Source organism: Dermacentor albipictus, chromosome 1, assembly GCF_038994185.2.
Source record: "Dermacentor albipictus isolate Rhodes 1998 colony chromosome 1, USDA_Dalb.pri_finalv2, whole genome shotgun sequence".
Classification (NCBI taxonomy): Eukaryota; Metazoa; Arthropoda; class Arachnida; order Ixodida; family Ixodidae; genus Dermacentor; species Dermacentor albipictus.
This window is the reverse complement of record NC_091821.1, coordinates 125,309,079-125,333,821: the sequence shown is the minus strand read 5'-3', so window position 1 is coordinate 125,333,821 and position 24,743 is coordinate 125,309,079. Positions and strand designations below refer to the sequence as shown.

Genomic DNA, 24,743 nt, shown 5'->3' with positions numbered 1-24,743 from the left:
CTGGGAATGCGGCAGAAAAGCAAACATCTGAGTCGCTGCGACAGGTCACCTGGATGAGCTTGTAGAGATGCTATAAGGCATATTTACCTCGGTCAGTGCAGCTTCCCAGCAAGGTGACGACGTTGGGATGAGGGTTTATCAGTTTCATCACACCCAGTTCACTGAGAAGTTCCTTCTTTTCCTTTTCGGTGGCGTTTTCTGGAAACACATAGGCACAGATAACGTTTTTAGTCATTCCAGTAGGAAAAATGCGCCGTGACAGATATCTAATGTACCAAAGCGCGTAGTTTGTGCTTGCGTAAGCTTCATCAGAAACTGTTCGCGCCTTGGTATACTATTTGTCTATACAAACAAGGCAAGAGCTGTCACAGCAAGATGTTGATTTGGATTGACAAACAGTGGGCGAACAAAAGAAGTCTCAGCATGGAGTCAGCGATTCGACAAATGGTCTTGCTACTGTCAAGGCGAAGACAAGTCCCCTTTTCGAAACGTTGGCTGCAGTCTACCCTTGTTCGCCTACGGTTGATAAATTTTGTGCATGCAGCTTCCTTGTATCCGAATCTTTCTTTCTCTTCTTGTCATTCCGGATTCATTCTATGGACAAGACCTAGCGTAACGCGTGAAACCCCCGCGGTGCTCGGCTAGCCTTTCGTAATCACGTTGTGCCATTACATATTATTGGTGCGCTCCATAAGGCTGTTTTACTTTTGCGAAAAGCAATCATCGAATGGCGACTTCACTTCCGCTGACGCAAGACAAGTTACTGCAGTAGTACGAGCCCAAAAGCCTCAAGAATTGAAACAAATGGCGCCGTGAACAAATGGCACCGCGTTCAAGAGTTTATTTAACTACTGCGGAGAAAACAGCCCCGCCCCCCTCTCTCTCTCTCTTTGCTTTCTTTTTTGCCCTTCTATAAAGGTTTTGCTCTGGAATTATTATATCGTGATATCGTGAAAAGTTAATAATAGTTGCCTTTTAGCGTCTTCACTGCAACAATGACCGGTTCCTCTGATCCTGTGATGTTCATGGCTTCACATTTCCAGACTTGCCCAAAGCAGCCCTCGCCAAGGATGCCAATAAACCGCAGATGGTGCCTCGGAAATTCCCATTTGCTGTGCTCCGACAACTGCAAGAAAAAGAATATCGTTTTAAAAATAGAATCGACGTAATTATCACGCCATGGTCAATGGCCAACAATACCTCTACGAACTTTGTCAAAGATAACACTATAGTAGATCCGCAATACCTTTTACCATTCCGTGACTCAGCTTAAGCTTATTTAGCGTTTAATAAGAAGTCACAAAAAACAAATAAGCCAGCTTGGTATTTATGCCAAAAGGAAACGTGTACATACTGGCAGGTTGTTTTGTAATTCCAATTTTAAAAATGAAACAGGGTTCACCATTTCAGGCTTGTTAAACTAGATAAAACTTCAGCAGAAATCGTAATTTAATGCATTGAGTGAAACATCAAACATATTATGAATAAACAAAGACTACAACGGGAATAAAGCGAGGGCTAGGTAAGTCGTAATTTGTAAAATTAAATATCTCCAAGCGATTTCATTCGGTATTTACCCTTGACGTATTCAACTTAACTGGTGTAGAAGTGCAAAAGTGCAAGTATATGAGGCCAAGATACACGATGACAAAGATGAATGATCAAGATTCGCTCGGTTTCATAAGAACAATTAATAATAATAATAATAATAATAATAATAATAATAATAATAATAATAATAATAATAATAATAATGTTTATTGCCACAAGATATACAAAACAACACAAGCAGGCCGGTCTAAGCCTCAATTGGCTTGTTGGACCGCGCCAATGAATGTGATAGACAAAGCAAAAACGTATACATAAATTGATGAGAAATGAAGAAAAAAATAAAAAATAAAACGAAAGGCAAAAAATTGAAAAGAACAAGATAACATTTGGTTATCTACATATAACAAAAGTTGAAGAGGTAAATATTGCGATGCAAAAAAAATGTACAAGAGGTTAATTTTGCTGTAGCTGCTTTAAGAAGTATTTGAGCGTGCTTTTTGATGTCGCGTTAAAAATTCCTTCGGGTAATTTGTTAAATATGTCAGGCACATAAGCGCAGCGTCTGGTCGCGGCATACCTAGTGGCTGAATGAGGAACTACATAACGGACATGTTTTCTAAGCGCTCTTGCGGCGGCACTTCTTTGTTTGAAAGCGGAATTCCAGAAATGTTTAACGATAACTGTTTCTATAATAGTAATAATAATAATAATAATAATAATAATAATAATAATAATAATAATATGCAATGAACATCTCTAGAACCGACCTGCAATAGCAATAATTACACGCCTGACACACACACACACACACACACACACACACACACACACACACACACACACACACACACATATATATATATATATATATATATATATATATATATATATATATATATATATATATATATATATATATATATAGTTTTTTTTACGGAGCAGCGTATTTTCAATATGCGTATTAGCGGCGTGCCGTCCAAGACATCGATGGAATTTACGTCATTCGTACTGATCTTCCGAGACGCGTAACCATTTCTAAGGCAACCGCAATGTTGTACACCTCTCCACATAAAAACGTATTTTGTGTAAGACTCCCATGAATATGTTTAAAAAGCCGTTAACTTGATCTCCTGCACATAGTTGAACCGTACTGATCTATCCTTTTGGCGCACCCGCCGTGGTTGCTTAGTGGCTATGGTGTTGGGCTGCTAAGCACGAGGTCGCGGGGTCGAATCCCGGCCACGGCGGCCACATTTCGATGGGGGCGAAAACATCCGTGTACTTAGATTTAGTTGCACGTTAATGAACCCAAGATGGTCGAAATTTCCGGAGTCCCCCACTACGGCGTGCCTCATAATCAGAAAGTGTTTTTGGCACGTAAAACCCCATAATGTAATTTAATTTTGGCAGATTTGATTTTTTTGCAAGGCGTACTGAGCAGTCTCGTCCAGCATGCACGTTTTGTCCTACCTGAATTAATTCTGAAATCAAACAGTGCAACACTTGCGTTCAAATGTCTTGTTCTTTCGCAATTATTATTGCCAACACCAACAATTGTCGACCTCTGCAGAAATTGCATTTGCACCACTTCATGAATCGCTGCCTTTATTTTTATTCTTTAGTTTTGTGGTGATTGAGTAGCTCCTGCTGTAGCCGATTACAGAAATCATATACTTACGGAGCTCAAGAAGTCGGGTTCATATCTGTTGGACAGGGCCCTCCGCGCTCTAGGATTGTATAGTGTGGCAGGGGAAAGGTCGAAGTTGTGCGAAAAGTTGCTATCCAGGCGGTCGGTGGACTTTTTCTGGAAGAACATACCATACGAAAAAAGCAGAAATAATCATCATATTTGCACATGTCGAAAGGACACATAATTTCATCACTGAAGAAAATCAACATATTTGCACATATCAAAAGGACACATAACTTCATCACTGAAGAAAAGCTATGGTTAACTTGACAGGTAGCGCAAGATACAACGTTTTTACTTCACGCTTTTTGCATCTACGCCGTCAGGGTTATCTGGACCTCAGGCGTAGCTTATGGCAACAGCACACGTGACAAGCGCTTATGGTTCAGTCATCTATTGATGACGTCACGCAAAGGATATACGGTCCGCAGGTTCGATGCTCATTACTTATCCATGCTTATTGTAGTTAAGGAAGCGACTGTAACAATAAGTAAACTGAAAATCTCTAACTCAATTTCTTTTTCAAATGTGCGTCATACCTTAAGCAATACCCACTCACCAATCTGAAATTTGCGCCGGCATGCACTGAGTTAATGTACATGGTCGAGTCGGGATAGATTCTATGATTCATCGTCTAGAACTCTCTGGGTGTTCATTCGACGGAGCAAGGTGACTTATTAGCGCAACAAAATCGCTATTAGAGACAGAAATTCCCTTTTTCAATGTGTCTCGCAGCCAAACAGAGGCAGTAACCATGTCATTATGAGCGATCTCGTCTTTCTAGAAGCTTCCTCTGTATCTCGGGCTAATCTCGGGTGGATGCCCAATTTTCCCTTTCAGGTCTCGTATTCCTTATTCTTTTTGAAGGTACTTCGTGGGAATAGTATAGAGATACAGATTGATCGCACATGTCTAAGAGCCGTCAAAAACGGCTACATAATACGAGAAGAAAAGGACTACTCTATCCCCTGAGCCAGAACTCCTCTTATATTGCGATAAGCACACATCAACTCTTAATATTTCCGTGTTTGTGAGCAGCAGCCGTCAGAATGCGTTTTATTTCGCTATGAAACGTATTTTTTTTTCTTTTTCTAATTCAACAATTCAATAGCCTCTGCTGCGCGCAACCACTCCGAGACATTACTGTGAGCTATGTTAGGAACTTCTGGGATGAAAAAAAGCATTCTTCGTAACAGCGACCTCCTTGCTATCGAAAAATTGTGATCTACTACAGTTAACTATGCATTTTTATTTAGTGATATTTTAATATTGCACCATCGGCGCTATTCTCAGAATTTATGAGACGATCTCGCGCAACGCTGAACGCGGCCTGGCTTACCGGCTTCAGCTTGTCGTCCCTGTGGCACCGTCGATGCATGAGCCAGAAGAAGAGAGCCACGAGTGGGGCGAAGCCCACCACGGCCACGATCGGCAGCACCGTCGAGGTCATGTCAATCCCGCCCGAAGTTCCCGGTGAGCCGCCATGAGGGCCCCCTTTCTCCTCTGTGTCTGCTGGATCCTCCACTCCAGCGTCTGGTCGTACCTGCAACCCCCGTCACGCTCCAGATGTTGGCAACGCAGTCTTCGCATGTCTGTTCTGAGTAATCTCCGAAACCTCGCGTAGCCTTGTGCCACCGCCACACTTTTGCAGCGTTATCACTTTCACCAATAACTAAACTACGATCTGTGTATGCCGCTCTTGTTAGGGTCACTTGCGAGCAGTAAAGCGAAAGCTTACACGAAAGCATTGGTTTATTTCTGCAGCTGAAGAGCGGCGTAATGGGATGCGCCCCCAAAGGCTGCTTGAATTACACGAGCGAGAAGGCGAAATCTAAAGCTCGTGGAGAAAAGATGGCGGAGGAGCCACCATGCGCGCATTACAATACAGTAAAGAAAGTCTCGGTTTAAATAATAGCTCTGCACCAGCGCCTTCATAAGAATAATCTGAATGGGAAGCTCACTGTTTCAACTCGTGTAATCCAAGTCGAGAGGGCAACTGTTAGTTTCTTAATTTCAGCTATTTTACAGGTTCACTGGTAATTATATGGCTAAACATGATGTAAAGCCCAGGCTGAACGCTTGGACGTGGTGCCATAAGTTGTGCGGTGAATATATGAAAAGACCGCGGCAGCGCACCTGGCCCGTGCCGATGGGTCCGGCCGGAGGTCTGGGAGGCTGAGGCGGCGGGGGCTCCTTGGAGGGACGTTTCCTGCCGGAGCCCAGCGAGGGCGGAGGGGCGGGAGGGGCAAAGTGGCCGGAGGGGGACCCACCTGGGCCCCCTCCCGGAAAGGGCCGCGGTGGAGGCTCAAGCAGGTCGACCCCGTCGAGCCCGCTGCTGGGCTTCACCACCTTCACGTACACCTCGATCTTGGCCTGCGCGTGGCATCAGGGGCAAGAACTCGAGACTCCGCGCAAACCCAACAGCGCACCCAACTGTGTCTGTCATTAAAACGACAAGCACCACGGTTGTTTGGCATGAGCCGTGGCTGCGTTCGGCTCAGACTGACAGACATGTAGATTTCCCTACGCAAGATGGCGCTTGGCGAGCATTAAAAGCATGAAACTTCACTGCTTTGGTCATACGTACAGATTAGAATATTCATCCGCCTGGCCGTCGGTCTAGTAGGACAAACCACGATAAGTGCGTCCGTCCATTTAATACGCATTGCAATACGTTTAAGTTTTCCTACTTCCCTCGCGCTGTGAACGCTTGGAACGCGCTACCAAGCGAAGCTGTAAATAATCCAAATTTAGATCAGTTTTGTTCTCTAGTGGAGCAGCTAATGGACCCTGTATAACTACTTTTCCTGTTGTAAAACCCCAGAAATTATCTTGTAGTATTGTATTATTTTCGTGTGTACATTTTTCCCTGTATAACAACTTTTCCCGTTTTCCTGACCCTGTATAACTACATTTCCTGTTGTAAAACCCCAGAAAGTATCTTGTAGTGTTGTATTATTTTCGTGTGTACATTTTTCTTATGTATAGCATACGATACATAATGCTAGATTTTCTGTGTTCGTGTACGCGAGGCGTAACCGTGTATGTAATATAATATTGATGCACTTGTTGTTGAAGTGTTCTGATCTACCTCACGTTTTCCTGTTGTCTTTTTGAGAACTTGTTGTATCTTCTTACATGCCTATGATGATGAAAGCCCGCTCCCTGTATGGGTATGCAGAAGACCTACAGTATTGATAAATAAATAAATAAATAAATAAATAAATAAATAAATAGATGCTTGAAAAAAGAGGGAAGAAAGGAAACGCAGGAAGGTTAACTAGACTTTGACCAGTTAGTTAGCCTACTTGTAGGGAAGGAATGGGAGACTGAAAAAGACAGGAGAAGACATCACTCTAGGCCAATCACACGCACAGACACTTGAGAGATTCCTCATTACATTGTCCTTTTACCTACGTCACATATTTCCACAGAACAGTTTGACTCGAGCACCAGAAGTAAAATATTAGTGATCGCTTGTTGTTGTCTATGTAGGCTTCTTTCTCGTAAGTTTCTTTTGAAAAGGTTAAACTTAGGGCATAAAGAAAATAAAATAGTCAACGCTTTTCCACATTCGCACCTAAGATCTCCCCTTATATGTCTGTCCTAACGAATAGTTTGGAGAATTTAATTAAGGCTAGAACGGGCTTGATTGAGTAAGAAACAGAGGGTAATTTTTTTTTCTTCTATTACATATGTTATGTTTTCAGAGAATAACTACAGCAACTACTCACAAGCCAAGTATTCTCTTTATCGGATATCTCTCCAAACAAACCATGACGCACATGAGAAGTTCTTTTATGCGAAGCATATTATGAGAGCTCAACCGAGCTCCTAAGGCGCCGCGGTGTCGCCTTCAATGACCTTTGACCCCATGCCATACTACGTGACACCGTGACGTCACGACAGAGGAGAAACGGGGCTCCAACTCGCGCCGTCGCTCGCGGCGGTATATAAGCAGCTGCGCTTGTTTCTAGGTGGCTTTGGCTCAATTCTTGCAAGATGGGCTGGGTGGGAATCGAACCAGGGTCTCCGGAGTGTGAGACGGAGACGCTACCACTGAGCCACGAGTACGATGCTTCAAAGCGGTACAAAAGCGCCTCTAGTGAATGCGGTGTTGCCTTAGAAACGAGGTGTTTCTAAGGCTCAGGCGTGCGTCGCTTGCTCAGGCGCACATTTCGTTGCCGCGCCGAACGCTGCGTTGCTCGACGCTCACCGCGTCCAATGCGGGGCGCGTAGTCGCTGCGCCGTAGCCCATTGTCTTACACCCCTTGGCGGGTCGACGGGAACGCTGTCGCGTTCCACTCTTGAAGGCGAAGCAGAGTAACGCATGAGTTGTTTCTTCGTCTAGCCGAACCAAATATAGCCAAGCAACAGCAGTTCACCAGGCTAAACAGTGGTTCAACAACTAAAATAAAGGCTAGTATGCTTCGCATCCTGGGCTTAACCTTAGCTAAGCCACAGCCATTTTTTTCGTACGATCCGTGGTTTGTTTTTCTTTCTTTGTAGTACCACACCTGTGTGCATATTAACGTAACATTAGCATGTGACATTACGGCGGTCTCTAATTTTCTTCTGCTAAAAAATGTCGTGATTTCCTATTAGTCATTTTCTAGAGATGCCCATTTACAAATACGGGGAACTGGTCCAAAAAAATTCAGTTTTCTTCATGTATCAAAAAGCATATACGACACTTCAAGTTAAAGTCATTTTGTGCTTATTTCATTGCAATTTTAATTGGCCAATGCATAAGCAAATTTCGCACTTACCGTTTGATGGCCGTCGTAAGCAGTGATGAAGAGGTAGTAGTCAGATCCAGCCTGGCAGCAAAAAAAGAAAGAATGTTAAATGTCATTATTCGCAGACCAAAAAACGTGTACAACGCGCCCTGCAAGCATTTTCCCCCCTCCTTTTCGAAAGGGAGGAAATGAACAAAAACTATAGGCTTAGTTGAAAGCGGGAATCTTCAGCAGCAATCAACCAATATCCTTTAGAAATGCAGGGTAAATAACACTATCATTATTTCTTTGTTGTTTACATTTTCAGCACAAAGAATTATTGTTTAAATGCCAGTTTTTAATGCGATAAGTGCGATTATCGCCCGCTTACAAACAGCAAGCAGACACAATCCAACGATGCACTTCGGTAAGGCATCTTAAGTACGCAAGGCAATTTATACCAGCGGGAACAGGTGCGCGGCACTGAAGGTTTATTTCACTCATAAGGTTAACTGTATATGCCACGTGCGTTCTCTCCGTAGTCACAGAACGCCATTGCCACTCAAGGTGTTTAGCACCACCGCGCAAATGAAACGGACGCACTGCAGAAGGAAGTAGGTCGCAGGTCTTTCCCAAGACCTGCGACCTACTTCGATCACTTCGCCTTTGGGGCCTTACTTTCTAAGTATTATTTCCATCCGATTCTATTCATTCCATATAATCCACACCGCTGAGTGACTGATTTTGGCAATAGCTAGGGTGAGGCTTCCTCACAGCTCTTGTTCGAGAGCAATAAATAAATAAATATACAAATAAATAAAACTGAAAGAAATCGTCATAAAATATGGGCCCGTATTCGCCTGCGACCTTCAATAGTACCGAAACTGGCCTCGATAAGTTCAACTATGGTTCATTAGCGCTTCATGTCCATTGAGACTGCATACATGGCACACATAGTGAACATTGCTCCCTCCCCTCTTTAAGTAGTCATCATCATCATCATCATCATCATCATCATCATATCTAAAGTGCATAACGTTGGACTCCACCAGCGTTCTCCAATATTACCCATCTTGCGTCACGCAACCTGATCCTGTGCGTCCAGAATTGATAACCTCATCACACCACCTAGTCATCTGGCTTTCGCGAGTGCATTTTTCTAGCGTTGTTACCAATTGCGTTACTCTAACAGACCACTACTTATCCGCTCTACACATCACGTATGTTGGTTTACGCCACTCCTCCTTAAATCTCAACTAGAGTAACAACCACGCCACTTTCTCTCCAATCTACAATGCAGTAATTCTTTCTCTTGAGGGTGCATCAGTAATTTTTCAGGCCACGAGGTAGCGTACCAACATATTTTGTGTGTGTCTTTCGGACCAGGCATTCCTTCGGACCAGGCACTCGGTGTCCTCTCCCTAGTCATCTGTCGCTGACCCCTGGTCAGTGGCCTGTCACCACTGGCCCCTTTCCTTTCACCTTGCCTTAAGATGCTACGATGGCAAGAATGTGATTTGAAGAAATTGGACATATGTCGTAGCAACGCAATAATTTCTTAGAAGGGTGTGCGCGCGAGCTAGTTAGTACGGATAATTCATTTTAAACAGCACCAAAAAAACACACGGACAAGGAAGAGCCAAGATCAGCGATGGTCATGTGCTCTTCCTTGTCCATGTATTTTTAGCGCTGTTTAAAATGAATGATCAATAATTTCTTGTTTGCATGAGTGTTGCAATAAGTTAGTCGCTCCCCTACCGCTACACAAACTCCTCGCTATTAGTGAAACCATACCGTAGTAGATACACGCGTCCCAATAGAGAACATTCACCGCCAGTGGAGGCACTAGAAACACGATTCTGTCATGAGCTCTGCCTTAAATCTGGTACGAAAGATCACGATCATCACGCCGCGTTCCAAAAGAAACCAAAAACGCGATTCTGCGGAGCCAAAAAGCGCGATTGTCGGCCAGCGGGCGCCACCCGCTCCAGGCCGGACGCTTTCGCTTTCGTCTGGCCTGCGATGCAGCGCTGGCACGCTTCCGAAAGAGGAAAGCTGGTCGGAGCGTGAGCGACGCATCGGTCTTTCGGCACCCTCGCATTTTCGAGAAAACTTTGGCGGACACGACTTGGTCGTGAGCTAAGGCGGCATTGTTTGCCCAAACGCGCGCCCACGACCGAGAGCCTCCTCACACGGCCAGACCGGCCTCGAAACCTGTGTGTCCATCATGCGAGGCGCGGCAACCGCGAGCGCCATCATTGACACCTCGGACGACAGGACAGTGTCCCCAACGCGAGGCCGTTTGCGCCCCTCTCCAGGGACACTGAGGGGCCCACTGCGCAAGGGCGCTCGCTGGGCCCTGTAATTAGGCCCCGTGCGCAGGGCCGCGGAGCCACCCCCCCTCCCGTGACGACGCGTGGCAGTCCGGGTGCGCGCGGCCCACCGCTGGCCCGACGGCGCACGCCGCCATTGTGGCGTCGTCCAAGGGGCGCCGCGCCCAGCGAAAGCATGGGGGCTCTCACATCCGGAATGCCCCTTCCAGCTCCGCCTACGAGCCGCCCGTAATGAACTGCCATAACGGGCCAAGATAAAGCGGCCGTGCGACCCGGGATGCGATCTGGAGCGCTCGCCAGCCCCGGGACGCCTTGATGCGCGTCTGTTGCGCCTTCTGCGAGTGTAGGTGTCGCGGCGGCCGGAACGTGGGCGGCCGCCGTCTGCGCCTGGGAGGCCGAGGGGAAAGGACGGCGGGCTTACGCGGCACGTGCCGTGTGCACGGCACGCGACCGAACCTGCCTGCGGTCCCGGATGAAAGGAAGCTCCAAGGGGCACCTACCGAAGGGGCCACACAGTATCCGCCTTACGGCACGGCTTGCGCAAGGCAACGAAACCCCTCCGCGTCCAGGCGCGGCAGAAACAAACACGCGCTCACCTCAGCATCTGCCAGGTTGTGTAAGCTCTCTTTTGTTACTGCTCAGCTCAGTATAGACAACTGTGTGCACTGCCACGATCATGTACGTAGCCAGTTCGCCACTGCGGGGAAGTCTGCACTACCAAGGTCCGTTTCGTTGAGAAGTCGATGCTCACCTGCAATTTATCAGAGCACACCTGCCTGTTTCGATGGTTTATGGTGTTAGTAATTCGACATATCCACGCAAAATTGTATTCCCTTAGTTATTCACAGAATCAAATGCACACAGAACATTAGCACCTTAATTAAACAATTTTTCACCACTCCCTTCGAGCTTTATGTGGGCACATAGAGCTGTTAGACCTATTTTATTCACCCGGAAGCGGCTACACATAGATCTCTTCGCAAGGCATTGAATACATCCATCTTTTGTCTGCTTTGTGAACTTCTTCCATGTATGACCTCGCTGTACATATTCTTCGCTTCTGTGTACTGATTATAAGACATGTATAGCACCGTTAGGGCATGTGTGCGTCAAATTTTGTTGATGTCTCCATAATGAGCAATCGAAGAAAGCCTTACACTTAGCATGTCTAATATTAGTGTGGTGATCCTGCAGGCTTCATATAATATGGAACTGCTCCAACGTCACACATAATGTTCTTTGCTGGTGCCAGCGATGAAGTGTCAAACGACGCCCGTGAGTGCTTTCCCGCCAATGTGAAACAGTAGGCTCTATATTTCCGAAAATAAATGGAGCTTGTACATGCACGCTTCTATTCACACCAAGCATCACGTGGCAAAATAAATGTGGTTCATATGACGTCTTTGGCTATAGCCTCAGTGTGGTGAGCTTTGCTAGTGGCCACAGTGGCTGATAACACTTCAAATTTGTGCAGCTATGCCGCTGCCAGCCATGGCTGCCAGTGCAGGCAGAGCGAAGTCGCAAGGCACGGGCAAACTGAGGGTAGTGCTTATGACGCCAATGGTTTATGGTGCCTTCCAGCATCATAAAACCATCTTAGCTCTGGTCGTTTCATTTACTGCGTTACCCCCCTCCCACCTCAATACAATCAATCGTGCAATTACGAGGCCCGTGCTGCCTGGCCTCACCCAGTCACGTGCATTTGCCCCTCGTTGTCGTATATAGAACTTCCTAAATTACATCCATTAATATTTTACGTGGTTCAATATATCAAAATGAAACAGCTTGTACAGCTTTTCAGAAGAGAGGCAAGCTAAACGGTTAGCTGCAATCGCTTAGACTCCAAGTGAATGCAGTACCTTGTATCGCCTGCACACCTTACCCGCATCTCAGCCTTTTATTCGTGTCTTAAGAATGAACGCAGAAGAAGTTCGAATCACAATGACAGCCATTAATGCCTACGGTAAATGCACGATGCTTAAGCAGTGGAAAGGAAGGGCATGTGAGTGCGGTTCTTCTGTGCTGACATACTTGTCATGTATTTCCCAGATTTACACCTCAATAGTTTCCAAACTCTGCGTAGACGTAATATTACAAACTTTTTTTATTCGTGTAGTCTACGTAACTATGCCCACTATTCACTTTTCGGCGAGAGGTCGCATAGGTAACATTCGTATATCCACGAATACAAAGAAGAACAAAAAACGGGAATGTCTATCACGCGGTCCGCCACAGCGTCAAAGGGAGCGTGGTGATTAAAGGTGCGTCTGTCGGGGGACGGTGCCTGTCTCGCGCAGCCATCGAGAAGCCCCGCTTGGCGCTCCCATCTTCGTCCTCTCGAGGAAATTGCACGCTTTAGCTCAGGGGACGGCCCGGACTGGACGGCCGCCTATTATCTTCTTTCTTCGTCCTTCGTCTGTCGCACGCGCACGCATTTGGCGAGGCCTATGTGCGCTCTTTTTTTTTTTTTCTGCACCCTCCCACTTACCTCCCCCCTTCATTTTTTTTTCTACTTATACGAGGCAGTGGATCCTGTTTTATGCTCGCTCTTTGCAGTCGCGGCACTCGCCATTAGCTCACACGAAAGCGCGACCACGCGCAGCGCAGCGTGCATGACGGCCCGCATCTACCGGGCTACTCCTCCCTCGCTCAGGAAGGCTCCGGCGCTTTGCGGGATAGCGTGCGTCTCGCTCTTTTTTGCACAAGAGAGCGCGCGAATAAACGTTTTGAAATGCGCGCGCGCGACACCGGGCATGTGATCTCCAAAGACGAATTTTTGGCGACAATTTTGCCCAACGTCACGAAGTTCTTTGCTTCGCATCTCGACATGGACGCGGATCGAAAGTAATTACCGGAAGCGTTCCCACTCCCCTACGCATTTCTTAAAACGCGATCACCATTCTTTGGGAACATAACCCAGTTTGCAGACTGTTTGTCTGTCTGTCCCTAACCTATTTCATGCCAACCGGGGTCACTGGGTAGAGCATCATCTAATTGACGAGCATCGGGCTGTTGCGCTGAGGCAACGGGGTTCGAAACCAACCTTCAGTCCAGCTTGGGTAACTGGGTGTGTGACACTGGGCATGTGCTGCTCTTTAACAACAACAATAAAAAAAGCCCTTTAATATTTCTAAGGTGCTAGGCGGAATCGTACCCGCATATATACATATTCGGACAATTTTGTCTGAATCCGACACGCGCCACACGCGCACTTCGTAGAGCCGCCGCAAGATGGCAGAGCGTGTTCAGAGGGACGTGAGAGAGAGCTAGGATCCCGACTGCAGTAAAAGCTTTATACGTGACGTGACGACTTTTGGCGGTGGAGATAGGGTGCGTCTCTACAATGCTTCGACGCTAATAGTACTAACATCGAGGCCATCCTGAGATGGCTTCTGGCGGAGGTGCTTTTTTTTTTCTTTACATTGCTATAGCTTCGGCTGATCGAATTTCACTGAACACTGATAGTTTCCTCCTCCAAAGCGACCATTGCATGTACTGAAGGGCCCTGTAATCTCTCGTCGCCGCAGGGTAGTTACAGGTTTGAGTGAAGCTTGTGAAAGTCAAAAAAGTATATTTCAAGTGTCCACCGGCTTAACCCTATCGGCGCGGATACAGCAAGAGTTCTCAGGCGAAGTGAGCTTGCTGCTGAATGAAGCCCTTGGGCTCGACGAAACGCGCTATGGCTCATTCTGAGGCATTCAGCATGAACGTTTGCCACTATCACCATCCACACACCAGCCCTGATGTAACAGCAAACTGGGTGTGTTCTCTATTTTAAAAAAAGATTCCTTTTTTTTCATTAAACGATAAAATAGCATCAAGGCTCCCGTTACAAATTAATAACCACTGCCACCATGCATACCTTGCACTGGAGGCAGTGGCGCGAAAGAGGAAAGAAACAAGTGGCAACACGCATGTGTAACATCCGCGCTGCTTTTTTTTTTTTTTTGGCGCGAACATTCTAGTTACCATGCACTGCCTTGACACTGGGATCTAGGTGCGAGCCGCAACTATTGAAGCAACATTTTGTGGCAGGGTGTTCGTCCAAAACATGTTAGCAATATAGTATAGTGTTGCGTGAATTTTCTTGGCCAAAGAAAGAAAAAAGCTGAAATAGTTTATTAGAATTGCATTCCTGCCGGAACATTCACGTCAAAATGTGACCAGAGGGCAGAAAAAAGTAAAACATGGCGCACCATGCGTGCCACAACCAGATGACCTCTTTTCTCCGTCCTTCAGCTTGCATACGTTCCTCAAAGCGAGTGCACATCGCAAGATGCTTTGCACACATTTTGAAAACAGTTTCAGCTGACGTAGCTAATGAGATTGTAGCTTCAGATACTGTATAATATTGAAGTTCTGCATAGCCTCCGAACATGAAAAAACTCTATGCCTCTACAGCAAACGTCTCCATTTGACGATGGTATAAGTTCACGTGCACCGGCAAGCTAAAGCATTACTTCGAGCATGAATAACTCGAAGATAGTTCACTGCTAAAGTGCAGTTTACCTTTCTTCGGAACCCTCCATTCAGTTTATAAGATGCGACCTCGACATGACTGCCAACGCGTTTTCGTCCGAGGCCCTTCCTTCTCTACCGGCCCGCCACGTCCGCCACCTGGCGTTTCGCCAAGGGGCACGTGTTTGGCATGTACACCCTTCAAGCCTTCACGGCAATGGGAAATACATATTTAAGGTATCCGGCCAGGTTTCTTCTCGCCAACTTTAGACCTACGTAGAAAAGCGGAAATAACAGCGAACACCGCCGCTGGCAGCTGTACACACTGCTGGAAGGGGGTAATGTTTGCCTCACTCACGCACAGATCTTTATGGGCCTCTCGACGTCGCTCACGTTTCGAAGAGAAAACGCGGGGAAACCTGCCTGCTTTCTCCGTCTTGAAATGGAGCCGGCTGCTCCCCGCAAACGATTCGCTGCATAACCGCGCATTGTGCGCCTTCGAGGCGCTCAAAACCTGCAGCATCGTCGCGGCGCCATCGCGCGATACAGTGCAGTCATTTGGGACAGTATGCGACATTAGTGACCTTAAGCGGAGGTTCGAAGCTCCCAGCACGTGGACCTAGCAGAGGCGGAGCGGATGCAGTTACGTTAGAGGATAGAGAAAAAAAAACAAGCAAACACACAAAACAAAAACGAAAGGTGAAGAGAGACCTAGACGCGCTGGGTTGCCGTATCGAGCCTTCAGCGAGACGACGCGGCAGTACCCGGTGAGGAGCTGTAAAGGAGGAGAGCTGAAGGGGTGCTGGGGGAGGGGGCAACACAGCGCATCGGGAGGAGACCGGCCCGTTTCCGGCTCGGCTGCCCCGCAATGCGAACAGTCCGCACTAACCAGTCATTTTCCATAATGGCAGCTGCAGATACGCGCCGGCATGCGCCGCCGCCGCCGCCGCCGCCGCCGCTGCCAGCACCGCGCGAACAGCTCACGCTGACAGGGCGCGCTCGCGTTGAGGAACTCATGAGAGCTGAAAGACGGAGCGAATAGGTTGTGCCGGTGGCGGCCCGCATGCTGCTCCGCGTGTTTCTTTTCTCTGCTTTAATTTGTTCTCGTTGCTTTGACGCCTTGCTCGTGTGCGAGGTTCTTTGCAAAGCGGAAACATAGACGGACGCCTTTCAGCAGCGTCGGTTTTCTTTTCCGACACAAGTGGCAGCGGAAAACAGTCCTTTATGTCTCTCTTTCCTTCTGAAGATCCCCTGCTATAGAATATCGGGGCATCGACACTGCGCCTAGATTTAAGAACCTCAGCAATACATTACCGACCTTATAGCAAGTAAAAACATATCTGCGCATTTTTTGTCAGTCATTTCTTTTTATCACCTCATTAAGGTTTCCGTGCTGGCTTCGTTGGTCGAACGGTATACGTTCAATTCCAGCAGCATTAACTAGTTGCGTTCCATAGAGCGCGTTGCGCTTAACAGAGAAGACGAAAATATAGCGGCATTACTACAGGGGAGCAACAGCACTTGCTTTTCTTTCCTTTTTTTTTGGTATCGCAAAAGAAAAAAAAAAGAACAATCATATTAACAAGTGTAGGGGCATGGAAGACGCAGCGTATACACAAATACACGCCCCGATTGTTTTGCTAGAAGAAGAGCAAGAAGGTCGCACTTCCTGCAAGAGCGAGGAACTACGAAAAAGGAAAACAAAGAACTCGCGGGGAAGCTGGCCGCCCAAGTTCACGGTGAATAGACAGGGCGCCTGCATATTCATCGCAACAAAGTGGGGCACAGCTTTGTCGGGGCCTCTGCGCGGATCAAGTGTCACGACTCGCTGACTGCGTAAGGCCTCCACTCGCGGAAGCGGGTCGCGCACGCATTCATCTCGTCCGGCCGTCAGTCCAAATCAAAATAAAAGAGAGGTTGCTGCCACCGGACTTGGCGCTGCGTATGGAGTGGCGCATTGTTCAATGGCTGCGGCACACGCGCCCATCCGTTGCTCGCTTTGTGCCTTGCGTCGAAGGAAGCGCGTGGGCCTGTGTGTGTTTGTGGTGCCAGGCGGGGCACTCTCGGGTGTCGAGTTGGGACATACCACGGTTCTTCGTTATCGCAAAACCTGTGCTAAACCAAGCACAGCGTCCAGACTAGAAGGCGACCTGCGTGCAAAGATCTGTAGCCTCCCATCCACCCCCTTTGAACGCCCGTCCAGTATTTAGCCTTACTAGATGCAGGATCATAGCGTATATGAATATAGGTTCTGTCATGCCGATGGGCTTCCAGAGCAGCAGAAGCGAAATGCACGCGCGGAGACGTTGTGACATGCGAGCTGTTGAGCAAGCGACACGTTTAGGCACCGCACTTTTTTTTTTAATCGCATGAGTTATGCTGCCGAGCGTATATCCTTTCTGACAACCTTGCTGCAACTGCTTCGCTGGTGAAATAAGGGATTCGAGAACGCGAAGTTGTTTCTTGCACCCGACCGATACAGCGTGTGCAGTGTGCCTTGCTTCACAGGTGTTTCCACTGAACGTGCTGTAGAGATATGCTTCTTCTATATATACAAGGTGTCCTAACTCTCATACACCAATATTTTAAAATATGCAAATGCCACGTAGCTGGACAGAACCAGAATAATGTTGTTTGCGCTCGCTTGGAGATACTGAGATCATTTTTTTTTTGCATTCGGCCTAATTACATAGTTAGTCTTAATTAATTAATGAACTTTTCAAATATTATAACTACATGAAAAGTGTCAACAAGGAAATCATAGATCAACATGAAAAGCTCACGATACGACTCTCTGTTGCTCAATACGTGCTACATAAAAAGTGTTTTTCCGAGCGTGAAAGAAGCCCACGAATACACGCCCAGTGCTTCGAGCGGCCAGTCGCGCGGCAGTTTCGGCTGATCGAGCACGCCCGAGTTCTGGTCGATGAGAGAACGTTCTTAGACAAGAGGGGCCGAATTTTCCAAGATTCTCGAACTACAATCGGCTGGCACCTGCTCTCGAGAAGAACTATAGCGTAAAAATGTTTTTGCCCAGGGGCCCTTTTATATAAGGATTCTTTTAAGCCGATTCTTACATTTATTATAATCTGTCCCGCTAAGTGGCCGATCTCTACGATAGCGGGGGCTTAGCTTCGAGCGAACCAATGTGGAAGTGGAAAAAGAATGGAAAATTGAAAGATTCGTTACATAAAACGGGCCCTGAACTTTTTAGTTTGCTTTCTCTCTCTTTGCATATGGTACAATATGCTGTGCAGACCAATACAGTTCCGCATAGCTTACGCGGACAAAAACTATAATTTACGTCCCGTAAAACAGTTGCGACTTGAAAAACGTGATATATTTGCGAAAGTCATTGTGTTTATCCCTAACCCTAAGGGCGCCTTTCCTCCATGCACCACGGTTGCTGAGTGGCTACAAAGTTCTGCTGCTCAGCACGACCGCGGGTTTCCGGTGGCGGCATTGCGATAGGGGCGGAATGCAAAAACACCCGTACATCGTACATCGTGCTTTGGGCGCACTTCTAAAGAACCGCAGGCGGTCAAAATTGAGCCCGTTCTGCAGCTACAGGGCAAGTTGAAGCCCATAGTTTCTGGCCATAAATGCGTCGAGGGCAATGTGCTAGCAGATTAACTGGCCACATTAATTACATCGCAAGCTATTAATCCTACCACTACTATTCCTGCCACAAATCTCAAGCCTTCTTTTTTTTTTTTTCGAACGAAACTGTGAAGCCACCGGCAACGCTTGTAGGACCCCTAAACAAGTCATAAGCTCTCCAGTTGATTAAGCCACAGTTAGGATTCTGGCCCTCCGCTACGAAAACACGACGAACTGATGTCCTATACTGTCGTCTCGCAATAGGACACACATATACTGACAATTTCCTATTGACTGGGAATGGACCTTCAGCCTGTGCTAAATATGGTGAGACGTTCACCATTCTCCACGTCCTCGTGGAGTGTCGCGAAGCCGAAAGAGAGAGAAAGAAGCACTATCCTTTAGGATCCCGCTATGTTTCTTTAAAACCAAAGCTGTCCTAGGTTTCTTGAACGATGTGGTCTTGCATCTTGCTAGGCCAATAATTTCGTAGCGTATCCTCTCTCCAGAGGATGCCGCTGTGATAGTAGTTTTTGTATAACACACGCCTCCAGGTCCTTGCGTGTCAAGGGCTACGTTAAGGCAGTAGTGCTTTTTGAACATTTTTGCCTCTGACATATTTTAATATATCGTCATTCTTTCACAACGTATCTTTTGTGTCCGCAGCGCACTTCATTAGCCATTTCCATAGTTTTACTAAATGTTAGGTTTACGCACTTTACAGCGACCGTCAATTAGGCCCCTTTACAGCCCCGTCACATCCTCTTCTAGTAATTCATCGCTTCACTTCGAATTCATGAACACTGGCGTGACGCTCTTTGGTCATTCTTGGCCCTGGCGCCACAAAACACTACATTCGTCATCAATATTTAAGGTCACCTCTCCCGCGTAAATGTCGGATATTCACTCCTAAAAATATATAGATACCATCGTAAAGAAACTGTCAAAGTTATCGATAGCTTTCTTCTGAGACCCTGCTTCCTATTTCCATGCCATCCTGTGATCCACGCAAACCTCATGCACAAATACACCGACGCACACTAAGCCGCAGCCTGATATCTGTTTACTTCAAGACGCGGGAGTGTTGATATATTTGAAACGTGATCCGAAGCTCGCCTTATTCACTCCCTGCACTAATCATAACGTCATGACGCTACGCGGGAGATATTTAAAAGCAAATCTAGCGCACCCATGGGCACGTACTGGTGATAATGACGTCATGACATGCATCTGTATTGGGCGCGATTTTCTTTCATCGCACCTCCTTTATCTAGGTGACCGCGAGCTCCTACTGCGCTTCCGCACCTGCATTTCCCACTCTAGTCTTCTACTCTCCTGCTTCAAACACACTATTGCTCTCTTCGTATTTAGTGCGAGAAATACCAACGATGCAAAGTTAGTGAAGTATAGCTAAAAAAACGTTTAAAGTATTTATGAAGTGGCAGAAAACACATCACGTAGGTGCTCCGCTCAAACGTGAGAAGCGGAAGCCCTCTCTCGTTACTATTATTATTATTATTATTATTATTATTATTATTATTATTATTATTATTATTATTATTATTATTATTATTATTATTATATGAACTTAAAGGGGACACCTCCTCTAAGTGGCTCCGGCTACTACTCGTCACGTCACAATATACAAAAAAAAATTGTGGTCACTATCTTTTCCCGAACATGCAAGTTTGGTGGCTCTTGATGGCCCTTCAATGCATCGTACCATATGTCTGTCACCATAGCAAAGGTGGCATACTTAACTAAGCCTAAAAATCTTGCCACGCTCAAGCACACGAAGTACCAAACGTAACCTAGAGAACTTTGAGTGAAGTCACTTCCTTCGCCAAGGCTACAAATGTGACTTAACAGCAGCTGTCTCTGGAAGCTCCGTCAAAGACATCCAGATTTTCATATGGTGAGCACTGAAAACGCTGCTAAATATCGAAAGGGTAAAAAATGCATACCTGGCCAACGAGTGACCTCGTGAGAAAGACTTCTCCAGAACGTTTATTGATGCGAAAGTAGCTGGATCCGTCCAGAAAGACTGCGGGCTCGATGCCGTACTCGATCACGTCATGGTCTTCGTCTCGTGTCCGCACCGTCATCACTCGACTTCCTGCGTGAAAAGAAATGAACCCACTGTATAGGCTGAATTCAACAGACGCTAGCATAGCAGAACTACCACGACCGCCGGCTTCACAGAAGCATGAAGATTCGACTTCCCATAGGTGTAAAACCACGTTTAAAATACATGTGGCTTCGACGTGCCGTTTATATGTCTATTGACCTAAATGTAGTCGAGCACAGAAATGTCAGGCTAAGATATGAATATAGTGTCAATACGGGCAGTGAAATCTGCCCCTTAAAGCACAGTTTGCCAATAGATTCTCAACTTGCTGATCTTTGTTATCTCCGCAAACCAACTGCGTTTCAAAAATCCCGAAGTCGTTTTTTTTTCTTGCCCGACTTGCACGCATACTATAGGCACACGCGTATACGTGGGTAATTGAACCGCATAACTCAGAGCAAGGAATATGCAACGCTTTCAGCATTTACAAAACACACCGGCGCAGAGGTCTTTTATTCATTTTACAAGGACTACTTCAAATTTATACTCCGGCGCTGTAGCTGTGTCAATACTTGTGAAGCTTGTACCTAAGTGCTTTTTTTTATCAGGATAGTTTTACTGTTTACAAGCTGTTTATCTTTTTATCGCACGTCGGAGCAGAGGAGCGTGAACACCTCCTTACATATTTCGGAAACTATACGACCCTGCGTAAGGTCATTATGTGTTATGTTTTTCTTGAGCCAATCAGGGAGTCACTGATAAGTTATACTGCAAAACAGTATACGAGGATAATAAGGCGAACGCCACCGAAACATTATAAGTGACAGAGGCATCCTGCATTTCAGGCGGCTTGAGTGCTTGTAACATACGTCCGCACACGGCACAGGCAGACGCACGTAGAAATGCTGTATATGATCTTATTTTTTTCTGGAACACAGTTGCACGTTCGCGTGTACGCGCCACTCGCGCCCCTATTCGCCGAAAGTGGCCACGTGCGTTGAAAGCATCCATCCTTGCCACAAAGCCAGCTTCACGGCTGCGCCGCCGATGGCCGTTGCTGCGTCCCTCACCGCAAGTTGCCATTCCTCGTCCCGCGTCGCCAGTCTGTTGCTTTGCGTGTGGCGTCTTGTTGGTGCAGTTTTGCAGGAGATTGTTTTTTTTTTCAGCCCGCAGTGTCACGATTATCAGTTTAATTTGAAAGTCCGGTCGATGTTGACAGGATCAATAATGATATAAACGGTTTGCTGGACTTGAATGGCATCCAGATGCTTATATATGGTACGAGTCTTCGGCCACTGCAGCGTATGAGGGACAGCGACTCATGTTTCCTTATGCTTTTCCCATGAACAAATGCCGTTAGTTCTTTTCTTAATTCCATGCTGTTTGCAATCGCGGACTCTGGATTGTAGAGGCACGTTCTTACGTGGAACGCTAAATCACGTAGACCATGGAGCAATTCACATTATAAACGTTGCGGTGTATAGAGCAGTGCTTGGGCACAAACACTGCATGTATTGCGACCGCGCTTGAAGCTATGTTTCAGAAGTTAGTTATCGGGTGTTTATCTAATTACATTGCCCCTGTCACGTTGTGGTGTCGGTGAAGGTGAACAGCAAGGCACTGCCGTAACTGTAACTTAAAAATCTAACTATTTATTGGGCGAACTTTCGCCGAGAAAAAAAAAATGGCATTCAAAGCACAACTATAGCAGCAGCACAGTCGTTGGCCATCGAAATCTGGCCCGTATTCCTAAAACGTTCTTACGCTAAAAGCACTCGTACCAGCCAATAGTGATATAGGCCATAATATTAGCGAAGGCGGTCAACCAATGAAAAACAGCACTTCGGGAGGAAAAGCTTTGTGAAGGAAGGAAGGAAGCAGGAATAGACGGAAAGACAGGGAGGCTAGCCAGTTCCCAGGCCGGCTAGCTACCCTGTCCTGGGAAAACGGGGTAAGGGGAATAAAAGAGGAATAAAAGATAACTGAAAACAGATGTTACAAACAAAAGGAATGAAGAGCTAAAAAGAAAGGAGAAAAAGGAGAAGAGAATACGGCACTGTTTAAAGTCTGTCTTAAAACCAGTTCTCCGCACGAAGCGCAACAACGCTTTTAAAGCCTTCTGCGCCGAGGAAGGTCTCGCCCAGTGTCCCAGGACCCTTCCCTCCGACAAAGGGCGTTTGTAAAGACCATATCGAACACTCTTGAAAGTTCTTTCCTGGGCGCACTGAACTCACAGGACACTCACAGAAAAAGGAGGTGATTGTTTCCTCGCACCCACAGTTATGGCATTCCGATCCGAAATGAGTAAGCATTCGTGAAGGCCACGCCAAGCCACAAGCGGCGCAGAAGTTTTTCCTCAGCTCTAGATAGTCCTAACGGAAGACGTAGCCGTAGATTCGGATCCAAGTTATGGAGACGCGCGTTGGTAAATTCCATCGAGTTCCACTGTGAAAGTGTCAGTTCACGTGCGAGTGAACGAAGCCCCGTAGCAGCGTCTGTTCCGGATAACGATATAGCTGCGCAGTGGAGGCCCTCATGAGCAGATACCGCAAAGAAGAAGAACAACTTTATTGAATCATAAACGTGAGTGGTGTATATGGGTGGAGCCCCTATTGCAGGGCCCCACTGGCTTCTGCGGCTCGCCGGGCCTGGTCGAGGGTCGCCAGCCGGCTTCACAAGTCCAGCTCGGTGAGTCGCGTCTCTCACGACCAGTTAGCGAGTTAGTTCGTAATTAGCTGCGAGACGGCGTGTGCCGGGCGCATCGGGCCTTCATATGTGATGCGATGGAGTGTCGGTGTATCTTCACACCAGGGACAATTGTCTGTGTGCCTGTCGGGGTGCCTTTTGTGTAGCCTGTGCAAGTGAGAAAAGGTGTTCGCCTGTAGTCAACGCCAGTCCCTTGCCTGTGTCCTATTGAGATTGGGATGGGGAGGAGGCTTGGTTCGTCGGCTGAGTCTTTGCATCTCCAGTATTTCCGGTGGCGCGCCGGGTGTGTGTGTGTGTTGGGGGGGGGGGGGGGGGGGGGGGGAGTCCGTAATGGCCTAGCATCCACTGATAGGCTAAGTTGTGTTTTTTCTCTGTTGTGTGGTGACGAAGACGTCTTCAGTTAGTGGCTAATTGTTCATTCGGTCCATGACGAAATGGCGACAGAATGCACTGCAGAGTGGCCTTAGAGTCGGAGAAGATTAACCATGTCTGTGACGGTTCTTCAATCATTAATGCTGCAGCAGCACGGAGGGCGACGAGTTCTGCAGTCGTCGATGATGTAAAATGCGATATCTTGAATTTTTATGGTGACGGACTTCGCGGGAATAACCACTGCTCCTGCTTAGCTTGCAGAGGAAACTGAACCATTGGTGTATATGTGAAGACGTCCGCTGTGTTTCTCATGTAGGAGCAGTAGTGTGGCTTGTTGTAGGGCTAAAATGATGAGTGTATTTTCTTTTGGATTCCAGGAATGATTAGGAGGGCTTCGAAGGGATGTAGGCACTACAACGGTAACGGTGGTCTAGTTGCAGGCGTGAAGTGCGAGGGAAGCACTGAATGATGCGAAGCAATAATATCGCTTAACGTAGAGTGTGGCCTAGAAGCCGGAAGTGAGGCGAGGTGGTGTAACGTAATTCGGGCGAAATACCTGATGTGCATTCCTAAGGCATTGTCGCGAATATATGTTGGGATTGGGTGATCACGCGTGATGACGACAGTCGCTGCTGAAGACGAACATTTCGGAAGGCCAAGACATATTCTCAGTGCTTGAGCTTGAAGTGACTGGAGGTCGTGTACCTTTGCTTTTCGTGTCCTGCCCAATACAGGTAAGCTGTAGCGCATGAACTCAAGAAAAAGTACAGCATAAAGTTGAAGCATCTCTCGTACAGATGCACTCCACGATTTTCCCACAAGAGATCTTAGCACGTGGGGATCATAGTGAGTTACTTTTTCAGTTTCAATGTAGGGCTCCAGGACAGGACGTGATCTATTATTACTCCCAGAAAGCAGTGGGTCTCTCATAACTAATTGCCTGTCAATTGATTTTAATGACGTATGGGCGCATCCCATGGCGCATGAGGACAACCAGCGAGCATTTCTCAGATGACAGTTCTAGTCCGCGTCCTTGAAGGCAGTTTGACATCAGTGCAGCCGCTCTCTGAAGCATGGCACGTACGTGTAGACACGTCACCCCTGATGCACAGATACAGATGTCGTCTGTGTATATTGACAGATGAACTGACCACGGAAGTACATCAACAAGGTCGATGAGCGCAAGGTCAGAGTGGGGCTCACGACTCCACCTTGACGCAAACCACGACAAGTACAATAGTGCATTG

General features: G+C 46.9%; 1 protein-coding gene across 2 annotated transcripts in view; it reads right to left on the bottom strand.

Annotated features, from left to right (window-relative positions):
• Positions 1–24,743, bottom strand: part of Cad96Ca (tyrosine kinase receptor Cad96Ca) — a 124,928-nt gene that overhangs the window by 4,062 nt on the left and 96,123 nt on the right. For both annotated transcript variants that reach the window (XM_065451164.2, XM_065451165.2), the window contains 7 exons: positions 20,315–20,466; positions 8,011–8,061; positions 5,378–5,614; positions 4,581–4,784; positions 3,230–3,355; positions 973–1,126; positions 88–198 (listed from right to left, as the gene is read on the bottom strand). In XM_065451164.2, coding sequence (XP_065307236.1) covers positions 88–198; positions 973–1,126; positions 3,230–3,355; positions 4,581–4,784; positions 5,378–5,614; positions 8,011–8,061; positions 20,315–20,466 — 1,035 coding nt within the window. The remainder of the gene's footprint in view (positions 1–87; positions 199–972; positions 1,127–3,229; positions 3,356–4,580; positions 4,785–5,377; positions 5,615–8,010; positions 8,062–20,314; positions 20,467–24,743) is intronic.